General features: G+C 31.0%; 1 protein-coding gene across 2 annotated transcripts in view; it reads right to left on the bottom strand.

Annotated features, from left to right (window-relative positions):
- Positions 1-15762: 15762 nt before the first annotated feature.
- The window catches only part of LOC117172666, a 32669-nt gene continuing 29275 nt past the window's right edge, over positions 15763-19156 (bottom strand). For both annotated transcript variants that reach the window (XR_004467043.1, XM_033360797.1), the window contains one exon: positions 15763-16058. Coding sequence is in view for 1 of the 2 variants with exons in the window: in XM_033360797.1 (XP_033216688.1) it covers positions 15772-16058 (287 nt within the window). In the remaining variant the exon portion in view is untranslated. The remainder of the gene's footprint in view (positions 16059-19156) is intronic.

Below are 19156 nucleotides of genomic sequence, written 5' to 3'. Positions count from 1 at the left end.
TCATCAGAGAATAACAGAATTTCTTAAAGTCTATATATACTCGATCAAGCTATGAATTAAAAATTTTTTTAATTAAATTTTCTCTTAACAAAGTTTCCGTGGTACTTTCTCAGTTGAGCGAAAGAATTTTTTCAGAACGGTTTAATTTTAAAAATTGTTAATTAATAGCTCCATCTAGTCTGTATAGACGTTAAGAAATTATGTTATTCTTTTATGATAATACAGACTCCTTGCAAAGTTTGACTTCCCAATGGGAAATACCTGCATCGAGCCGTAACTTAAATCTGGCGCAGTAGTGAGCCAGTGGTCTTGTCAAAGTCCAGTCAAATCTTGGCGGACCAGTACTGGAACAGTACTAAGGAAATTGCAGTTCAATTACTGTACCGATACTGGCACAAATCATAGATCAAAAACCGAATATATATATATATATATATATGTTGACTTTAAGCCACGATAACTCGGTGAAGAAAAGTGGTAGCGCAATTTTTTTAACATTTGGAAAGCTTATGAAATTCCACGTCAAACAGTGCCTAACAGTTATATTTTTGACGTTTTGAAGAGAAGACAGAACGTGCAAGGTTAAAAAAAAATTCAAGATTTTCTCAAATTTTGTACCTCGACTTTAACTTTTAGCATGACATAGGAAAATTGTTGAAAAAATCTGAAAATTATATAACATAGGGCCTAAAATATTATATTTAATTTAAGCCGAAAAAATGTAAAAAATCTTCGATGGTTTCCGAGATACGATTAAAAATGTTCAATCGTATCCATGTTGGGATTTATTTAATGATCAGCCACAGTCATTTTTGTTGGATTTGTAAAAAGTGTATAGAAATTCATACGAAAAATAAAGCTATTCTATCCTTTAAGCGATATTATAGATCACACATCTTATGCTGGCCTCTTCCTGTTATAAATTTAAACGAGCGTCGGCTTAACTATGTCTAATCTGAATGTCTATTACTACGCCAGTACTGGCTGCCAGCACTGGTGCAGTACTGAAAGCCAGTACCGTATATAGTTATCATCCCAAGGTCCTGCCAGAACTGCGCCAGTACTGGAGGTCAGTATTGCGCCGACCCTGCCAGTGCTGGCACAGTACTGCGCCAGTAGTCAGTCTCCCATCGCGTTGTAAGACATTGCATTATAATGCGTGTATTTCTGAAAAAGGATTCTAGTCTCGATCTCTCTAGTAGCTTAATGGGAAAGCACTCTACCGGAAATCGCAAGGTATGTGGTTCGATTCCCAGCGGAAAGAAAGAAGATCTTTTTTCAGAAAAAATTAATTTAAAAAAATTCTTACAACGGCAAGGAGATTTCAAGTAAGGTTTCTAAAACTCTTATTCTGCTCTTCACACAAGCGCAGGGTCTTGCTTTTAAGTTTTTGGTTCGATTTGAATAATCACCACATAAGACTAAGCACGCACAAAAAAGTCTATTCATATTACAGCGGTTCTAACTTAAAATAGTCAAGAGCATAGCGTTCCACGTAGCGCATTACTGTCTAGATAGTCCACGTGAAATTACAGAGATCTTACAGGATTTTCAGAAAACATTATAGAAGGCACATGCTGTCAACATTCTGTAACATTAGCAGACTGTTTTTTCTGCATGAGTATAATTGCAGTAATTGGCCTGCAATTTTCATTTGCAGTCATAATGAAAAAAAACATCTATTGCCGTAGGAAATGTTGCAAACTTTAATATAAAATGATATGTATACAGAAACAAATACACGACAATTAAGAGTCCGAGTCATATGATAATTTAATTTCAGGCGGGTTAACACTCACAGAAAAAACAAAAGATAAGGTTTACGTCGATTCCAGGTGAAAGATTTACCGCAACAAAAATTAACCTTGCTGGATAAACTTTACATTAATCGAAGATAATTTTCGATTTTTAACCTTGCCAGGATAATCTTTCGCCTTATAAACGCTTCATTTTTATTCGAGATGTAGCGAGAATCGCGACGCTGCGCTGGCGCTATCTATCATCGTTTAACTTCATTAAATTGGAGAGAAATGGGGATTCCCATCTGTCAGTTGTTTTTGCGCTTTTTGCTAAATTATATTATAAATAAGTTCTGATTCGTCTACAAAAGTGTAATTTGTTTCGGAGGAGACACTATATCGGTAAGAACAATTATTTTTCTTTTTTCTGTTATTTCTTCTACACGTTTTACCAAAATTTGCTTACTTCAGCGTGACGCAGTAGACGAGATCAAAATTATTCTCCTAACCTGGTTCAAATTTTAGCCAAAATATATTTAATTTTTAACTGTTGCAAGTATTAACTGTAACAAATTTTAACTTTTTTTCTGTGTTCTTTTAAATCTGGTGTCCTGATTTAGAACTCGAGTTCACTCATACTTTGCCTTTTTCCCATTGCTGCTAAGGACAATGTAGCAGAGGACAGCTTTTATTCCATCGTAGGATAAAGTGTCACCAAATAACCTGTAAACTTTAACAGCGGAAAATTTTACATTTAACAAAATTTAACTTCAGTTTTTCTGCGCTTATCTGATCGAATCGAATTATTATTATTTCCTCGGTAACTCGAAAATTCTGTGATCGGTTTCTTGACCCTATCGCGTGCCTTCAACTAAATGTTTTGAGTGTCTGTTAATCAGAAAAAATGTTTATTAAGACGCGATGAGATAAAATATAAGAAAAGAAACTAAATTACGTTCATTTTATTATTGATTTAAAGAACAAGTTTTTTCAAAATCCCTTAAACCCGTTAATGTGCACGCGGCAGGCCTCTGCATTTTTTTAAACTTCTTAAATGGAACATTCTCTTCAAAGGGTCAAAAACATCTCTATAGGTGGAATTTAATAGGTTTTCCGACGGTTCCTAAAGAAATTTCTCGCTCGTTTTTTAGCCGTTATTTTTAATAATACTTACGCTGGCCGTACCGGCAATTTCTGACATTTTTAGAAAACAAATAAAAAGATGCCAATTCGTGGAAACCAAATAAAAACGAGCTACATAGTTGAAGGCGTTGATTTTCGCAATAAAATTTATATGGGATTTTAAGGGGGGAAGTACCTTTAGACACTTGAAAAAATCGATGTTTTATTATTTTAATCGATAGGTATATCGCCTTAGAATATTGTGTCAAAGTTTCCAAAGCTAATTCTCGAAATTGTGGAAGAGGTGCTTCTCGGAAGTAGCTGGCATCCGCGAGCTCGCCGAGCGTCAACGCTGTGAGAATCCGCCAGTGAACGGCGTTTTCTCGAAATCATGTTTTTCAAAATTGGGTAAGTGATAATGAAAAAACTAGTAAACCGATTTTCATCATCTAGCATTCATTTTGAAGAGCATAAAAAACTGTTCTATATAGACTAAAGATTTCAAAAACAAATAATTTTTAGACCCTTTTTTACGGCAAGTACAACGAAATGTTTTGTGAAAATCGTAATTTTTGTTTGGGAACCTGTTTTAAAGGGTTAATTTTCGAATTTCGAAAATATTTTAGTCTATCTACGATAAAAATCCCTCTCGATTAAGAAAAAGTTTGGTTTGTTGATTTCAGATGGAAATTGCGACCAGCATCGCTTATAAAATTTACGACGTTAGCGGCGATATGCCTTACAAGATGTTTGAAAAATTTGTTAAATTTCAATTTTCACTTTTGTGAAAAATTTTTTTTTAACCTCAGACATCACTTTAAATAAATATTATACTTATATGAAAAGAACTGTCTGCATTTCCCTACAAATCAACTGCAAAAAAGACTTTTTTTTCGGCCACTAAAGGTACTTTCTCCCTCAAAGCTTCAAGAGTTCGCCGTGCGACTTTGCACCTCTTCATTTGGTCTATTCCGAGATGGAGCCACGTCATTTGGACACGTGTATCTGAATTTTTCTATGTAATTTATTGTTTGAATTATCCGCGTATTATATTATGATAAAAACTACACATTTTATTTATTAAAGTAAATTATAAATACTAGTTTTCACATAAAAATATGTTAGTGAAGTCTGCAACTTTATAGAAGGAAACAAAAAATAGAATTACTCAAATCAATATTTCTACTGTTTAGTTAACATGAAAAATGATAAAACACATGTTTTTAGCTTTTCAATATTCTTATCGAATGACTGTCGCTTATCCACATTTGAACGCGGAAGGCTGCAGGAAAATCTTCAAAAATATTCTAATTTTCAGTTAAACGCCCGGTACTTGTTTCTCTTTCTTTCACTGATTACTTGTACTTAATGTAGAACAATAGCAGAATAGTATATTATGATACTCTTGGCCAAATGGTCGGTTTGCTCAATGCGAGAGTAAAGGTCCAAAAACAATACTTGAAGGTGAGGTCGACCTGAAGGTTCAGTGCTATGCCCTCATACGAGCAGTAAGTAAACCGTCCATTTGACTTCGCTTATCCGATATTGTTCTTTGAGAATTACAGTGCAAAATCTTCGATTGTCTACTTTTTACAGATATTGAATATATTAAAATGACAAATGACTAACTCAACCTCCTCCAGAAAGATTTCGCATAGTGAGCAAAATATTTTTGGGAACCATGAAGAGCACGATGCGAGGTCAACCATTTTCAATGTCTGTGAGCGGTGCACAAATTGCGGATTGTTTAAAAATGTATGTGTAAAGAAAAAAGGTTCTACTCAATATCCTTATCGAACAATTGCGTTTTGTCCTGGATGTGTCACAAACAAAAATTCGGCGCTAGGTGGAGATCGAGCTACGAGACACTTAAATAAAAGACGATATTTGCATAACAGTTAGTTAAATAACAAGGCGAGAGAAAATAAGTCATAACAAAATAGAGAGAATAAACGAGCATGAGAGTATAGTAGAAGAGAGAAAGAGGAATAGCGAGAAAGGAAAAGAGAAGAGCAGATGCGAAAGAAGACCAAAGAGGGGAAGAAAAGATAAGAAGAGAAAGGGCGAAAACGGTAAAGAGAAGAGTAGAGGGGAAAAAGGACGAAAAGAGTGAGAGAAAATCATAAGAGAAAGAGAGAGTGTGCAAGGAAAAGTGACGAGCAGAGACAAAAAGAAACGACAGAGGGAGAGAAAAAGATGAGAGCGAAAAAGGAACATAGATGAGCAGAGGCGAAGAGAGACGAAAGAGGGTGAGAGAATTACAGAAGGGAGAGATAGAAGGAGCGATCAGGAAAGAAAAAGGGAAGAGCCGAAGCGAAATAAGACGAATGAATAAAAGAGAAGAGAAGAAGAGAGAGACCTCACAGGAAAAACTAATAATAAAATTTGTCGCAGGAAAGTTTTTAGAGCGATAAATTTTTGTTTAGCCAACTTCGCGTTTTTCAAAAAACGCGTGTTTCTCATGGAAAAACAAAAGAAAGTGTAACCGATATTTGTGTAAAGTTCATCCTGTGAAGTTAATTTCTGTTGCAGAGAATCTTTCATCGGAAATCGATGTAAAATTTATTTTCTGTTTTTTTTTCTGTGCTGACTTAATTTAAACTGTTGTAAATTATCATTTTGCTTTTGTTGTAATAGTTAAAAGTTTTTTTCTAAGATTTACGATATTTTAAAAATTAACATCACATGGCATTTGATTAATATATGTGGTAAGACTTGTTTTGCAAATTTAAAGTGCATGTAAGAATCTAAGTATTTACATTTTGTCTCCTAATTTAAATTAAATATACAGAGGACATATATGCAGAATAGTGCATGAATGCTTTCGGATCGAAAAGACTGTCGGGAAAACCAGAAATACAAAAATAATGGAAATAGAGACAAAAAAATAAAACATGAAGAAAACTCAAAACAATATTTATAATTTGCTTAAACTTGAGATTTTAAAAATTTGTATTCAAAAGAAACAAGAAGTATATGTTAACAATTCTTAATATTTATACTTTTTAGATTAAAAAAACACTTACAGTAGAAAATTAAAAATAGAAACATTTTTCATTTAATTGTTTTCATCTTTAAATAGGGTAATTTCCATATTTTGATTTTTACATCAATGTTGAATTTAAATGTTGAATATGATCTGAATATGGCTGATATAAAATATTGGTAGCGATCGTGCACACAAAATATTTAGGTATTGATACTTCGTTTACATTGTCTGTTTTAGAATCGGTGAGCATTGATATTTTTACATTTTTATATATTCATATTTTATAATATGATAAAAACATAATAATAAAAGAAGCAAAGTGAGAGAAAAAGGTTTTTTAATTATTAACAAAAAAATATTAATACAAAGGTCATCAAGGTCAAGAAACTAATTGAAGGCTCAGAGAGCAGAACCTACTGAAACAGATCCCACTGAGTTTTACAAAGGTCGATGTCCTAAAAAAGACATGTGTGAATTGTCGAGTTGTCGTCTATTGTTTTTCACAAAATGAGGACAATTTTCTTTTAGTTGCGGTTTTATAACAGTTGAAAACTGATTCGCTTGCTCATTTATTTTTTTCTGGATATAAAAAAAAAAGTTTACTTTCATTAATAAAATTGAAAAATAACTCTTTCTCCAAAATAGAATGGCTTTTTGTAACTGTGGAAGAAAAGCACATAATCAATATCAATACGTGTCGATTCAATGCGAATTTGGTGTAGATTTAATGTCAAAAGTGTACGTAAACTTTATAGCAATATTACTGGCCGCTTTGTCCACATTTTTATGCAGTTTAATGCAGTTTTAAAAAAAAAATTAATAAAGGAAGACTCGAGAATAAAACAAGATGCAGAGAAACAAAAATCGCTATCGGAAGTTGCGAAAAAGAAAAAAAGTTGAAAAAACTTGAATTACGATGAAAAACCAAAAGTATCATGCAAATACTTTGTACGATTTAAAAAGACTACAGTATTAGATTTATGTAATAGGATGTATTAGGATCGTTAATTTATAGCCTATTAATATTACAGTGTTCCAACGAAGGATTTATTTTTATACGCAGGTCTGCTAGCGAGTCGGCAGAAAATCACATAATCATCTGCATAGTCAATAGTCAAAATTTCGTGATACCGGACTTTTTTATTTAGTTGTTTCGTTTAGATATAATTCGGCTTTTTATTCGTATATTTACTCATACCGCTTTAATACAAGCATCCATGATCTTTATATTAATAATTTTTTGTTAATAATTAACAAAACTTTGTCTCTCCCTTTACTCCTTTTATTATTATTATTATTATTATTATTATTATTATTATTATTATTATTATTATGTTTTTATCATATTACAAAATATGAAAATATAAAAATGTAAAAATATGAATGCTCACCGATTCTAAAAAATACAATGTAAACGAAGTATCAATACCTAAATATTTTGTGTGCACGATCGCTATCAATATTTGATAGCAGCCATAGTCAGATCATATTCAACATTTAAATTCAATATAAGAATTATCAACATGGACTTCTTGTTTCTTTTGAATAAAAATGTTAAACATGTCAAGTTTAGGCAAATTATAAATATTGGTTAAAGTTTTCTTCACTTTTCATTTTTCCGTCTCTAATTGCATTATTTTTTTATTTCTGGGTTTTCCGACGGTCTTCTCAATCCGTAAGCATTTATGCAATGTTCTGGAGATATGTCATATGAATATTTAATTTAAATTAGGAGACAAAATTTAAATACTTAGATTCATACATTTACTTTAAATTAGCAAAATAAGTCTTACCACATATATTCATCAAACACCATGTGATTTAAATTTTTTAAATATCGTAAATCTTATTTAAAAAACTTGAAACTATTACAACAAAAGCAAAATTATAATTTACACCAGTTTAAATTAAGTCAGATATCTCTCTTCTTCTCTTCTCTCTTATTCCTTCGTTTCTTTTCGCTTCCGCTCTTCCCTTTTCCTTTCCTGATCACTCCTTCTATCTCTCCCTTCGGCAATTCTATCACCCTCTTCCGTCTCTTTTCGCCTCTGCTCATCTATGATCCTTTTTCGCTCTCATTCTTTTCTCTCCCTCTTTCGTTTCTTTTAGCCTCTGCTCGTCACTTTTCCTTTCACGTTCTTTCTTTCTCTTATGATTTTCCTCCATCCTTTTTCATCCTTTTTCCCATCTACTCTTCTCTTTTCCGTTCTCGCCCTTTCTGTTTGTTATTTTCTCTTCCCTTCTTTGGTTTCTATTCGCATCTGCTCTTCTTTTTTCCTTTCTCGCTTTTCCTCTCTCTCACTTCTACTATTCTCTCATCCTCTTTTATTCTCACTTTTTTGTTATGACTTATTTTCTCTCGCTTTGTTAATTTAACTAACTGATATGCAAATATCGTCTTTTATTTAAGTGTATCGTAACTCGATCTTCACATCGAGCCTAATTTTTGTTTGTGACACATCCAGGACAAAACGCAATTGTTCGATAAGGATATTGAGTTGAACCTTTTTTCTTTACAGATACATTAAAAAAAAACCTCAATTTTTGCACCGTTGACAGACATCGAAAATGGTCGATTCCGCATCGTGCTCATCATGGTTCTCAAAGATATTTTGCTCACAACGCGATATCTTTCTGGAGCAGGTTGAGTTAGACATTTGCCATTTTAATATTTTTAATATCTGTAAAAAGTAGACCATCTAAGATTTCGCACTGTAATTCTCAAAGAACAATATCGGATACGCGAAGTCAAATTGACGGTTTACTCACTGCTCGGGTGACGGCGTAGCACTGAACCTTCGGGTCGGCCTCACCTTCAAGTATTGTTTTTGGACTCTTACTCGCGCATTAAGCAAACCGCCCATTTGGCCAAAAGTATCGTAATATACTATTCTGCTATTGTTCTACATTAAGTACAAGTAATCAGTGGAAGAAAGAGAAACAAGTACCGGGCGTTTAACTGAAAATTAGAATATTTTTGAAGATTTTCCTGCAGCCTTCCGCGTTCAAATGTGGATAAGCGACAGTCATTCGATAAGAATATTGAAAAGCTAAAAACATGTGTTTTATCATTTTTCATGTTAACTAAACAGTAGAAATATTGATTTGAGTAATTCTATTTTTTGTTTCCTTCTATAAAGTTGCAGACTTCACTAACATATTTTTATGTGAAAACTAGTACAGTGGAACTCTTCTATAACGCCGATATTCGGGCTGAAGGTGAGTGGGAAGTAACTCATTATAGCCCGCTCCGCTTTTGTTTGTTCACGGCCGAGTGCTCGTCTGAGTGACTACAGGCCGCTTAACTTAAAAGTATCATTTTTTGAAAATTTGTCTGTAGCTTTCCGCGTTCAAATGTGGATCAGCGAAAGTCATCCGATAAGAATATTGAAAATCTAAAAATATGCGTTTAATATTTTTGATGTTAAGTAAACAGTAGAAACATTGATTTAAGTAATTTGATTTTTGTTTGCTTTCTTCCATAACAGTTGCAGACTTCAGTAACTTATTTTTATGTAAAAACTAATATTTATAATCAGAGAGCGGACGAGCGTAGTCTGAAGTTGCGTTCGGCGCGTAGCCTCGGCTCCCTCGTTGCGGGGAACCGTCGGCATGGTGGGATATGGTTGGAGAGCCGCGCAAACTTTTGAATGTCTGTCTGTGGCTGTGATGAGCAGACATATGGATTTTTGTGGCTGTGATGAGCAGACAGCACTGAGCAGAATGAAAAGAAAATAGAGCGACAAATGATACGTTGTCATCAATCAATTTTTAACCGGGAATTTCACAAATATTTAGAAAATAAATCTGTCCAGCTTTGATTTCAACCGTGTTTTAAATAATTTGATCAATGTTTTTATATTTTTCAATTATGATATCATTAAGTTTAGAACGCTTAATTCGAAAATCTTTCACCTTAAAAATGTTCCATTTTAATTTTAAACCGCACATTTTCATTAAAAGAATTTTTAAATGCAGGTTTACAGACTTAAAAAATTAAAAATTAAAAATGTTTGAAATAGATGGTTCAGGATTTTAAAAAATAATTTTTTTAGTCGATAAAATTTGAATATAAATTAATTAATAATTTTTAAATTGAACTGTAGTTTTAGTATAAAAAAGTACATAATAAATGATTTTACAAGACGATTCGGAATCAGTTCATAATTTTAGAATTTTTAGATTTAAACTTAAAAAATTAAACTGTTAAAATTTGAAAGTCTTATTAGTAAGACAAATGTAAACACCCGATTGAAACTTTATAAACTATTTTTAATTTTAAAATAACTTTAAAATAATATATTCGTAATTAAATTTCAAATATTGTTTCAGTTTAAAATATTACATTTTTAAACCATTTAATTTGAAAATATTTAATTAAGAAAAATAACAATTATTTAATATTTAGAAATATTTGGCAGTTCATTTAAAATCCGTAATTACAAATAAAAAACACAAAACTAAACAAAAAACTGAACTTTCAACGGTCCAATTTGAATTGCTCTATTTAAAAAAATCAAATCAAAATTTTAAAATAAAATTTTAAAGTCTTTTAAGGATTTTTAAAGTAGTTGAAATTGAAATAATTTAACTTTTAATTTAAGAAGTGTTCAGTTTATAAAGAAATATCATTGTTCAATTTTTAATGTTTATAACATAAAACTCTCTAAAATAGTATAATTCTGAAAATATTTTTAATTCATTGATTGATTCTTTAATTTTGAGCATTGTAAATGATAACGTGGATTTATATTTTTGGTTTTGTAAAAATGTATAAAATTCCCGGTCTAAAAATAAATAAATTAATTAAAACGGTGCCGAAAAAACATTTCAAATTAAATTTCAGATAACAATGTTTGATTAGCAATTGTTGAACTTCAATTTATTGAGGATTAAAGCATTTAAGAACTTCTAAATATCTTTTTAAATTAATTGCATTTCTCCGAAATCTTTTTAAAAAAATATGCCAATTTAAAAAAATGCCTAAAATCTTCCACATTCATTTTTCATAGTTTCGTAAATCGTTCTAAATCTGTTTAAAGATTCTCTTGAAATAATTTTCAAAATAAAAAATCATTTTTAACTTTCTCACGAATTTTAAGGAAATGTGTTTTATTCTTTTAAAGCTCTTCACAATTCTTGAAAATCTTTAAAATTATTTGAAATCATTTCAGATATTTAATTAATTTTGAATTTTTGTCAAAACTTCTAAACATTTCTTCAACTTACTTGAATTTTTTGTAAGCACAATAGTTGTGTAATTAAAATTGTAACATTCAAATTTTAGTTTTTTGTTTAGTATTGTGTATTTCATTTGTAATTACTGATTTTAAATTAATAGTGAGATATTCCTAAATATTGGATCATTTTTATTTTTCTTAATTAAAAGATTTCAATTTGACTAGCTTGAAAATGGAATATTTTGAACTGAAATAATATTTAAAATTTAATTAAAGCCTTTAATTACGAATATATTATTTTAAAGTAATTTAGAAATTTAAAATAGTTTATAAATTTTCAATCAAGTGCTTACATCAGTCTAACTAATTAGACTTTTAAATTTAAACAGTTCAATTATCAAAGTTTAAATCTGGAAATTCTAAAAATATGAACTGATTCCGAATAATCTTGTTAAATCAATTATTATTTACTTTTTAATACTTAAAGTACAGTTTAATTAAAAAATTATGAAATAATTTATATTCAAATTTTATCGACTGAAAAAATTATTTTTTTAGATCCCGGTATAGATTCCCGGTCGAAAAATAAGTTCACTGTCATTGCTCGATTTCAAGGTCCAGCGGCCACCATATGTTTGCATTGATGATGTGTCGCTCTATTTTCTTTTCATTCTACTCATTGATGTCTACTTATCACAGCCACAGACATTCAAATGTTCGCGCGGCTCTATCACCACTTCCCCCCATGCGCCGCGACGGTTCTCCGCAACGAGGGAGCCGAGGCTACGCTCCGTACACAACTTCAGACTACGCTCGTTCTCTCTCCGTTTATAATTTACATTAATAAATAAAGTGTGTAGTTTTTATCATCATATAATACGCAGATAATTTAAATAATAAATTGCATAAAAAAATTCAGATAGACGTCTCCAAATGACGTGGCTCCATCTCGGAGTAGACCAAATGAAAAGGTGCGAGTTCGCACGGCGAACTCTTGAAACTTTAAAATCCCATATAAATTGTATTGCGAAAATCAACGCCTTCAACTATGTAGCTCGTTTTCATTTGGTTTCCACGAATTGGCATCTTTTTATTTGTTTTCTAAAAGTTGTCAGAAATTGCCGATACGGCCAGCGTAGGTATTATTAAAGATAACGGCTAAAAAAACGAACGAGAAATTTTTTAGGAACCGTCGGAGAACCTATCAAATTCCACCAAAAGATATATTTTTGACCTTTTGAAGAGAATGTTCCGCTTGAGAGGTTTAAAAAAATGCAGAGGCCTTCCGTATGCACATTGACGGGTTTAAGGGATTTCGAAAGAAATTTTTCTTTAAATCGATAATAAAAAATGCGAAAACGTGATTATATGTAGAAAAACGGCAATTTTTTTTTCAATTCAGAATTTTTTCACTAATTTCTGTCGATTTCTGACTCTTTGGAATACTTGCAAGTATAAAGTAAAATTGTTTACAATTTTTTTCTATTTTTTGATGAGTACTACTTTGCAATGCAGTATTCTGACGAATACTTTTATTTCAATTTTTTCTCAAATAATGACTTTTTGCGGCGAAATTGTTCATAGATTAATTGAATTTTGAAGAAAAAAAAACTTTAAAATCTTTTTATTCACGAATATTTGTTTAATTAAAAAAATTAAAAAATGGTAGAAATGTTTATTATTCAAAATCTCTGGAATGGAAAGTATTACGCAGTTGACTGGGGATAAAATGGGAAAACGTGACAATATGTAGAAAAACGGCAATTTTTGTTTAAATTGAAAATAATTTTTTTTCACTAATTTTTTGCGATTTCTGTCTCTGTGGAATATTTGCAAGTAGAAAGTAAAATTGTTTACAATTTTTTTCTATTATTTAATGAGTACTATTTTGCAATGTTGTATCATGAAGAATACTTGTTTTGCAATTTTTTCTCAAATAATCACTTTGTGCGGCGAAATTGTTTGATAAATCATTTGAACTTTGAAGAAGAAAAAAACTGTAAAATCTTTTTATTCACGAATATTTCCATGATTAAAAAAATCAAAAAATTGTATAAATGGCTTTTATTCAAAATCTCTGGAATGGAGAGTATTACAGTTCACTGGGGATAAAATGCAAAAACGTGACAATATGTAGAAAAACGGCAATTTTTTTAAATTGAATTTTTTTTTCATTAATTTCTTGCGATTTTTGACTCTTTGGGATATTTGTAAGTAGAAAGCAAAATTTTTTCTATTTTTTAATGTGTATTATATTGCATTGTGGTACTCTAAAGAATACTTGTATTGCAATTTTTTCTCAAATAATGACTTTGTGCGGCGTAAAAATGATGATTGTAAATTAATTAAAAAGTTCAAATACAGTAAGTACATAATAAATATTCATAATGAAAAAAATTAAAGTTAGAAAATTGGAAAAAATATGACAAACATGCAAAAGAACAAGTGAGAAGTAAATAAATAAATCATGCGGAGGTCTTAAAATACAATGTGTAGTAAAATTTAAAAAATAAAAATTATTACCTGAATATCTTCTGAAATTGACAATTGAAAGAAAAGTGTTTCTCATTGTATTCGAATTTAATCGAACCTCCTCCATCAAACAATGTTATTCATTCTCCAAGAAAAAGATTAGAAAATTAATAGAGATAAAAATAGAAAGATTGATGCCATCAACGTAGTCATTAATATCACTGTAAAAGATAAAGAAAAAGAAACGTTATCTGGGAAAAGAGAAAAGGTAAAATGATAGGTTATGATATCAAAACGACAAATAGTTTGCAATTAGAGGTGATCAGAAACTTACCAAAATCATTTTAATAATATTTAGCAGAGTTCGAACGATTTAAGTTTTAAAACTTAATTAAATAAGAGAGAAAATTTAATTTGATATTTCGCTTTTATTATTTAAAATAAATGTTTCACAAAATTATGCTCTACAATTCTACATTTTCAAAAAAATTGATTTTGAAAATTTTGAATTCTTTTTGTGACGCTCGGACAATACTTCTACGCATGCGCGAGTTTTGGGGTGGTTCATGCACCCGGCGGTTCTATTAGTAAATATTATATCATTACTCCTACCATACAACTTTAAATATAGATAACAGCAGGGATGTGTGCGCATATATTGGACAGATTATGATAAGTAATAAACAAAATTATTTTAAAAAGTACAATATGAAGATGAGGACTTGAGGTTTCCATCCAGTAATTCCCGAGTTTCTTTCCGGTTCTAGACTTGGGCCAGGCTGGGGGTCCCTAATCTGGGCCTAGCTTGAATTTTGCAATGGCTCCAGCTTATGCCTGGCTAATGTAAAAGTTATTAACATTGACGACAGATGGCCTTGTACTATTCTTTTTTTTTACTTATTACTTGCAAGTTTCAAGTGTCAAACTTTACAAAGTGGCAATAATTCGCATTAAATTTACAAAAATGCCTAAAATAAAAGCACTCTTAAAAGTCCAGAGGCATCGAGCAATCGACAGTATCCTATATACTTATGCGGTGAAAGTGCATGTATGAACTTCTATTAATTATAAAGGATATTTTCACAAAATGATTGCACGTTACTTCTAACCTCAAATTAATATAACATTTTCGTCGAATTATAAGGTGTAAATACATTGTTAATTTATGTTATGATGTTTAAAACTTTATATTATATAATGGATATGGCGGACGTAAATTAAGAAATTATTGTATATAGATTTTGATGATGCAGATGATGAAGAATCAGAACCTGGCGAGATAATAATTGATGAAATAACACAGTTTGGAAATTCGAATCAGATTAGGGAGAATGTTTTAATATTAAAACCTTTGTACCTTCATTTGTCAACTTAAATTAAAATAAAAATTATTTTTATGTAATTTCAACTTTTAATTAAGAAAATAAAGAATCGAAAGTAGTCGATTATAAACTAGGAGTATAACCTATTTTTTCCAAGCCTGGGCCCTGCTTGGTTCATGTCAAAATTTCTTCAGAGGTTCTTTATATAACAGTCATGTACAAAGCGGATAAAATATTGTATATTGTACATAAATCTCTGATGATAGTAAAAAATATTTAGTCAAACAAACACGATCTGGTGAGAACACCCAACAGTAAATAATTAATCTACAACAGATATAACTAAAATAATTATTTCCAATTTTAATTTATAACACATATAGAGTCCTAACTAATAATTAAATTAAATTAATTTTCTCACGTAGATATGTAAGTATTTTAAATTAATGATTATCTATTGCAGATTCATTATCTATTGCAGGGTGGTCTTCCCTATAAATAATAATCATAATATCACAATCCTAACTCGATGAATGCATTCAAACATACTATTGTTCTAAACTCAGGCAAAATTTCCAATATATTTACACTATGTGAGTAATGTCTAAATCAAGGTAAAACTTTCTATGTTATAAAAAATTAAGTCTAATAATTTTTAACAATTTTTTTAACAAGTCCAATTATTGGTGAACGTAGACATGGCCAATAATTTAAGCTTCTATAAAATTAATGTTCTTAACTTTATATTTTATGAATATTTTAAATCCTTATATAGCAACTATATAAGAGTTGCATTATATGCAATCTTAAGTATTAACTGTAATAACAAAGAATGCATATTTAAAAAAATAATCAATATAAAGTATTATTTTCAGTTGTTTATACCTACAGCCATTAATATAAATATAATAATGTTATTTTACATTACGCTTATTTTAAATTTTCATTTACAAAATTGTAGTATTTTGAAGATAAACTGGAATATTTGGATTTACTGCTTCTCTGCGTTGCAGCTTTAATAATAAACTTTCTGCTCGAAAAACTACTTTTAAAATAAAGAAAGGAACCAGAAAGTACTGCATGCAACTCAAAAATTTTAAAATGCGACATGGTGATGCACTTCCATTGAAACTGTCCAGTATAGTTTCATAGAGTTTACAATACGAAAGTAAGGACCCAATTATTGAGACGTATCTGGCGAGGCTGCAGATGAAGTATGTTACTAAGGTCCAAACTGTAAAAATGTATAAATATAAATTTTAATTTGACTAATAAATTTAACGAAAAGTCTGCTGATTATAATGGATAATACAGTCAATAAATATTTAAGTGAATGTGACAGGGTCAAATACCTATATTTCCGACGCTTTGTTTCAGTTTATCGGCGTTTCAGTAAAGTTTATGAGCCTTGTTTAAATTTAAATTCTAGCAAATATTTTTTCTTCAGATTTTTATACAGAAAATTTGAAGCTTAATACAAAAAAATAAGAATATTTGATAATCCAAAAGTTCAATAAATTCAAAAATCAATCATCCCAAGAAACACCGTGACACTCTTCCTACATAGATGAAATTTTCAAGATGCCTATTGTTTTCTAGAAACTTTTAATACTTGTATTTGACAATATTAAATACATTTTCATGTATCCAATACGAAAATTGATCTGTATCGTTTCAAAAATCTAGAACACAATCTTTTAGCTCTGAGATCTTTCTGAAATTCTACGGTAACAGAACATCGAAAAAAGTTGAAAGCATAAAAGTTATACCATTTTTAAATCCTAAAATTTTTTCAAAATTGTATTAAGAGTATTACAATAAAGTCTAATCAGAGTTCTGTATCCCCCCCCCCTCCACACACACAAGAAAGAGTTGTAGACAAAATTCGTATACCATATTTTTCGACCAACCCTGAATCCAGAAAGCTACAAAAGTTTGAACACGAATTCTGTAAAAATTCTACTTACGGTATTTTGAATTTATTTAAAACTGACCACTTACGAATCTATTCACTGTAGGGAGCTTTACCCTGAGCTTAAAGTTTTTCATAACTTAGCTAGTCTTATCTAGTTGTCCTTCTCTGTGCCCCACTTATACGTTCGGCTGCATTTTTTCGAATTGAAATTTAGAAGTTGACAATTTACTAGATTGGCTTGTAAAAAAAACTAGCGTTAAAATGGAACGAACCTTGAATCATATATTATATGACATTTATCTTCAAAATTTTTTGGACAATAAAGAATAGCTTAATAGTGGAATTTTTTATTTAAAAAATGTAATTAAAAACAATTCCAGTCAAATTGTTATATTCTCAACAAAAAATTTAATTTTTAAATAAAAAGAATGAATTTTAAATAAAAAATAGGATGCTTAAATTTACAGTTAAAAAAATTATTTTTCAACAACAAAAAAGATTTTCAATGAAATTGTGGAATTCTCAACAAAAAATTTAATTTTTAAGCAACTATTTGATCTTTTTACCGAAATAAATAGTTGAATTCTCAAGCCAAAAAGACGAATTTTCAATTAAATAGGATGAATTTTCAACCAAAAATAAGACAGTTAAATTTTCAGTTAAAAAAATGCTTTCAATCGAATTGCTGAATTCTCAACGGAAAATTTAATTTTTATCAAAATACTTCAACATTTTACTAAAATAGTTGAATTATCAAGCCAGAGAGACGAATTTTTAACCTAAATCATCCGCCAATACAGTCTTATAGATTGTATTTTTAATAGAATTTTTTAAATTTGTAAAAGTTCGAAATTTACTGAAATTTTAATTCTAGTAACTATATTTTTAAATATTTAAATTTCAAAAAAATACTTCTGTGCTTAAATTTTCTTGTACGAATCTCCAGCAGGTGGTCTCTGCTCTGCAGGGTCGATTTCTATTTTTACAAATGCATATTAAGTTACTTCCAAAAGTTACTTTTATTATGATACGGCTGATTTTTCCGATATTATCGGTCGAATTTGATCGGAAGTAAGACGTGAGATGATATGATTCATAACAAAAGAATGCATGTAAAGTTGGGTTTAGAATATATTTCGGAAAGGAACAAAACCGATAAAATACACACACACACACACACACATATATATATATATACCAAACTCCCGCATTCAGTCAAGTGTCGGGGGTTGCTGGAAAATGGCCTAGGACTGATTTCGGGGGGACAGAAACGTAAACAGTGAGGGCCGCGAGAATCGTTTCCAATTGGAATATATATAATGTCGCAACTTTTCTCGCTCTACTCCCCTGAGAAACTGCGTGAGCCAGCAGTTCGAGGAAGCATGAGAAAGGGGTGAGTGAAAGCGAGAGTTTGGTGTATATAAGTCAGGTCAGCGAAATTCGCGAAATCGCTGCGCACGCATGTCACGGATTTCGCCGCCGATTTTTCATGTAAAAGTACTCTATGAAAGAAGACGATTCAACGACTTTCTGCTCATTCGGTGCCAACGGTTAGATTTGACAGCCCAATTTTGATCCACAAGTTTGCATTTTTTTCGTTATTACTCGAACTTTAATTTAAAAATTCGTCCTAATGCTTTTACGTAATAGCAGCGTGTGCACAAATCAATCAGTACTAGCAATTTTTCAGAAAAATCAGGGTATTTTTCGGAAGCTACTGTAACGTTAATTAGAAACTGTGTGGGATCTGCGACATCGCAGTTTGTCCGGCTTGAAGCGAGCTTTCGTAACGTATTTGGTTTTTTTTTCAATTTCATCCACTAAAAGCTGACATATGCGAATTTTAAAGAAACACTTTTTCAAAAATGGCTCATATTGATACCACAAGATCTTTTTTCTGACATGACCAATTTTCACAAAACTTGCACAAAATAATCTACAAACATCCCTAAACAAAACTCAAAAAGACATGGAAGGTATTCGGGCCTCGTTCCTCAGATATGAATTTTTTTCTTCTGGTGTTTTGAATGTGTTGCGTGACAGCATGGGCATAGGAAACACGGGACTAGGCATGCCATCCGAACTTGGCAAGCGGGATTGAATCCATGGGAGGGGGGAGAATTCCATGAGTGGGGAGAGCCGCCATCTTACGATGAGTCACTTGATTATGCGCACGAGCATTTTTGCCGACAAACTGTGCATAAAAATATAAACATATGGACACTGCCATGCTTGTCGCGGCATGTCTAGTCCAGTGTTTCCTATATCGATGCGTGGCAGGCTTGCCGCCGGTCGGCAGGCATAGTAGTGCGTTGCGGCAAAGATATTATAAACGTAGATGCGGTGCGGGCTTAGTTGCCCGCCATAAATGTAGACGGCGCGTCCGGCGAAAAAAGTCACTTCCCCTCTACCCACCG

The sequence above is a fragment of the Belonocnema kinseyi genome, chromosome 1, assembly GCF_010883055.1.
Source record: "Belonocnema kinseyi isolate 2016_QV_RU_SX_M_011 chromosome 1, B_treatae_v1, whole genome shotgun sequence".
NCBI lineage: Eukaryota > Metazoa > Arthropoda > Insecta > Hymenoptera > Cynipidae > Belonocnema > Belonocnema kinseyi.
Note: the sequence above shows the minus strand (reverse complement) of the source record. Positions and strands in the feature narration are given on the sequence as shown.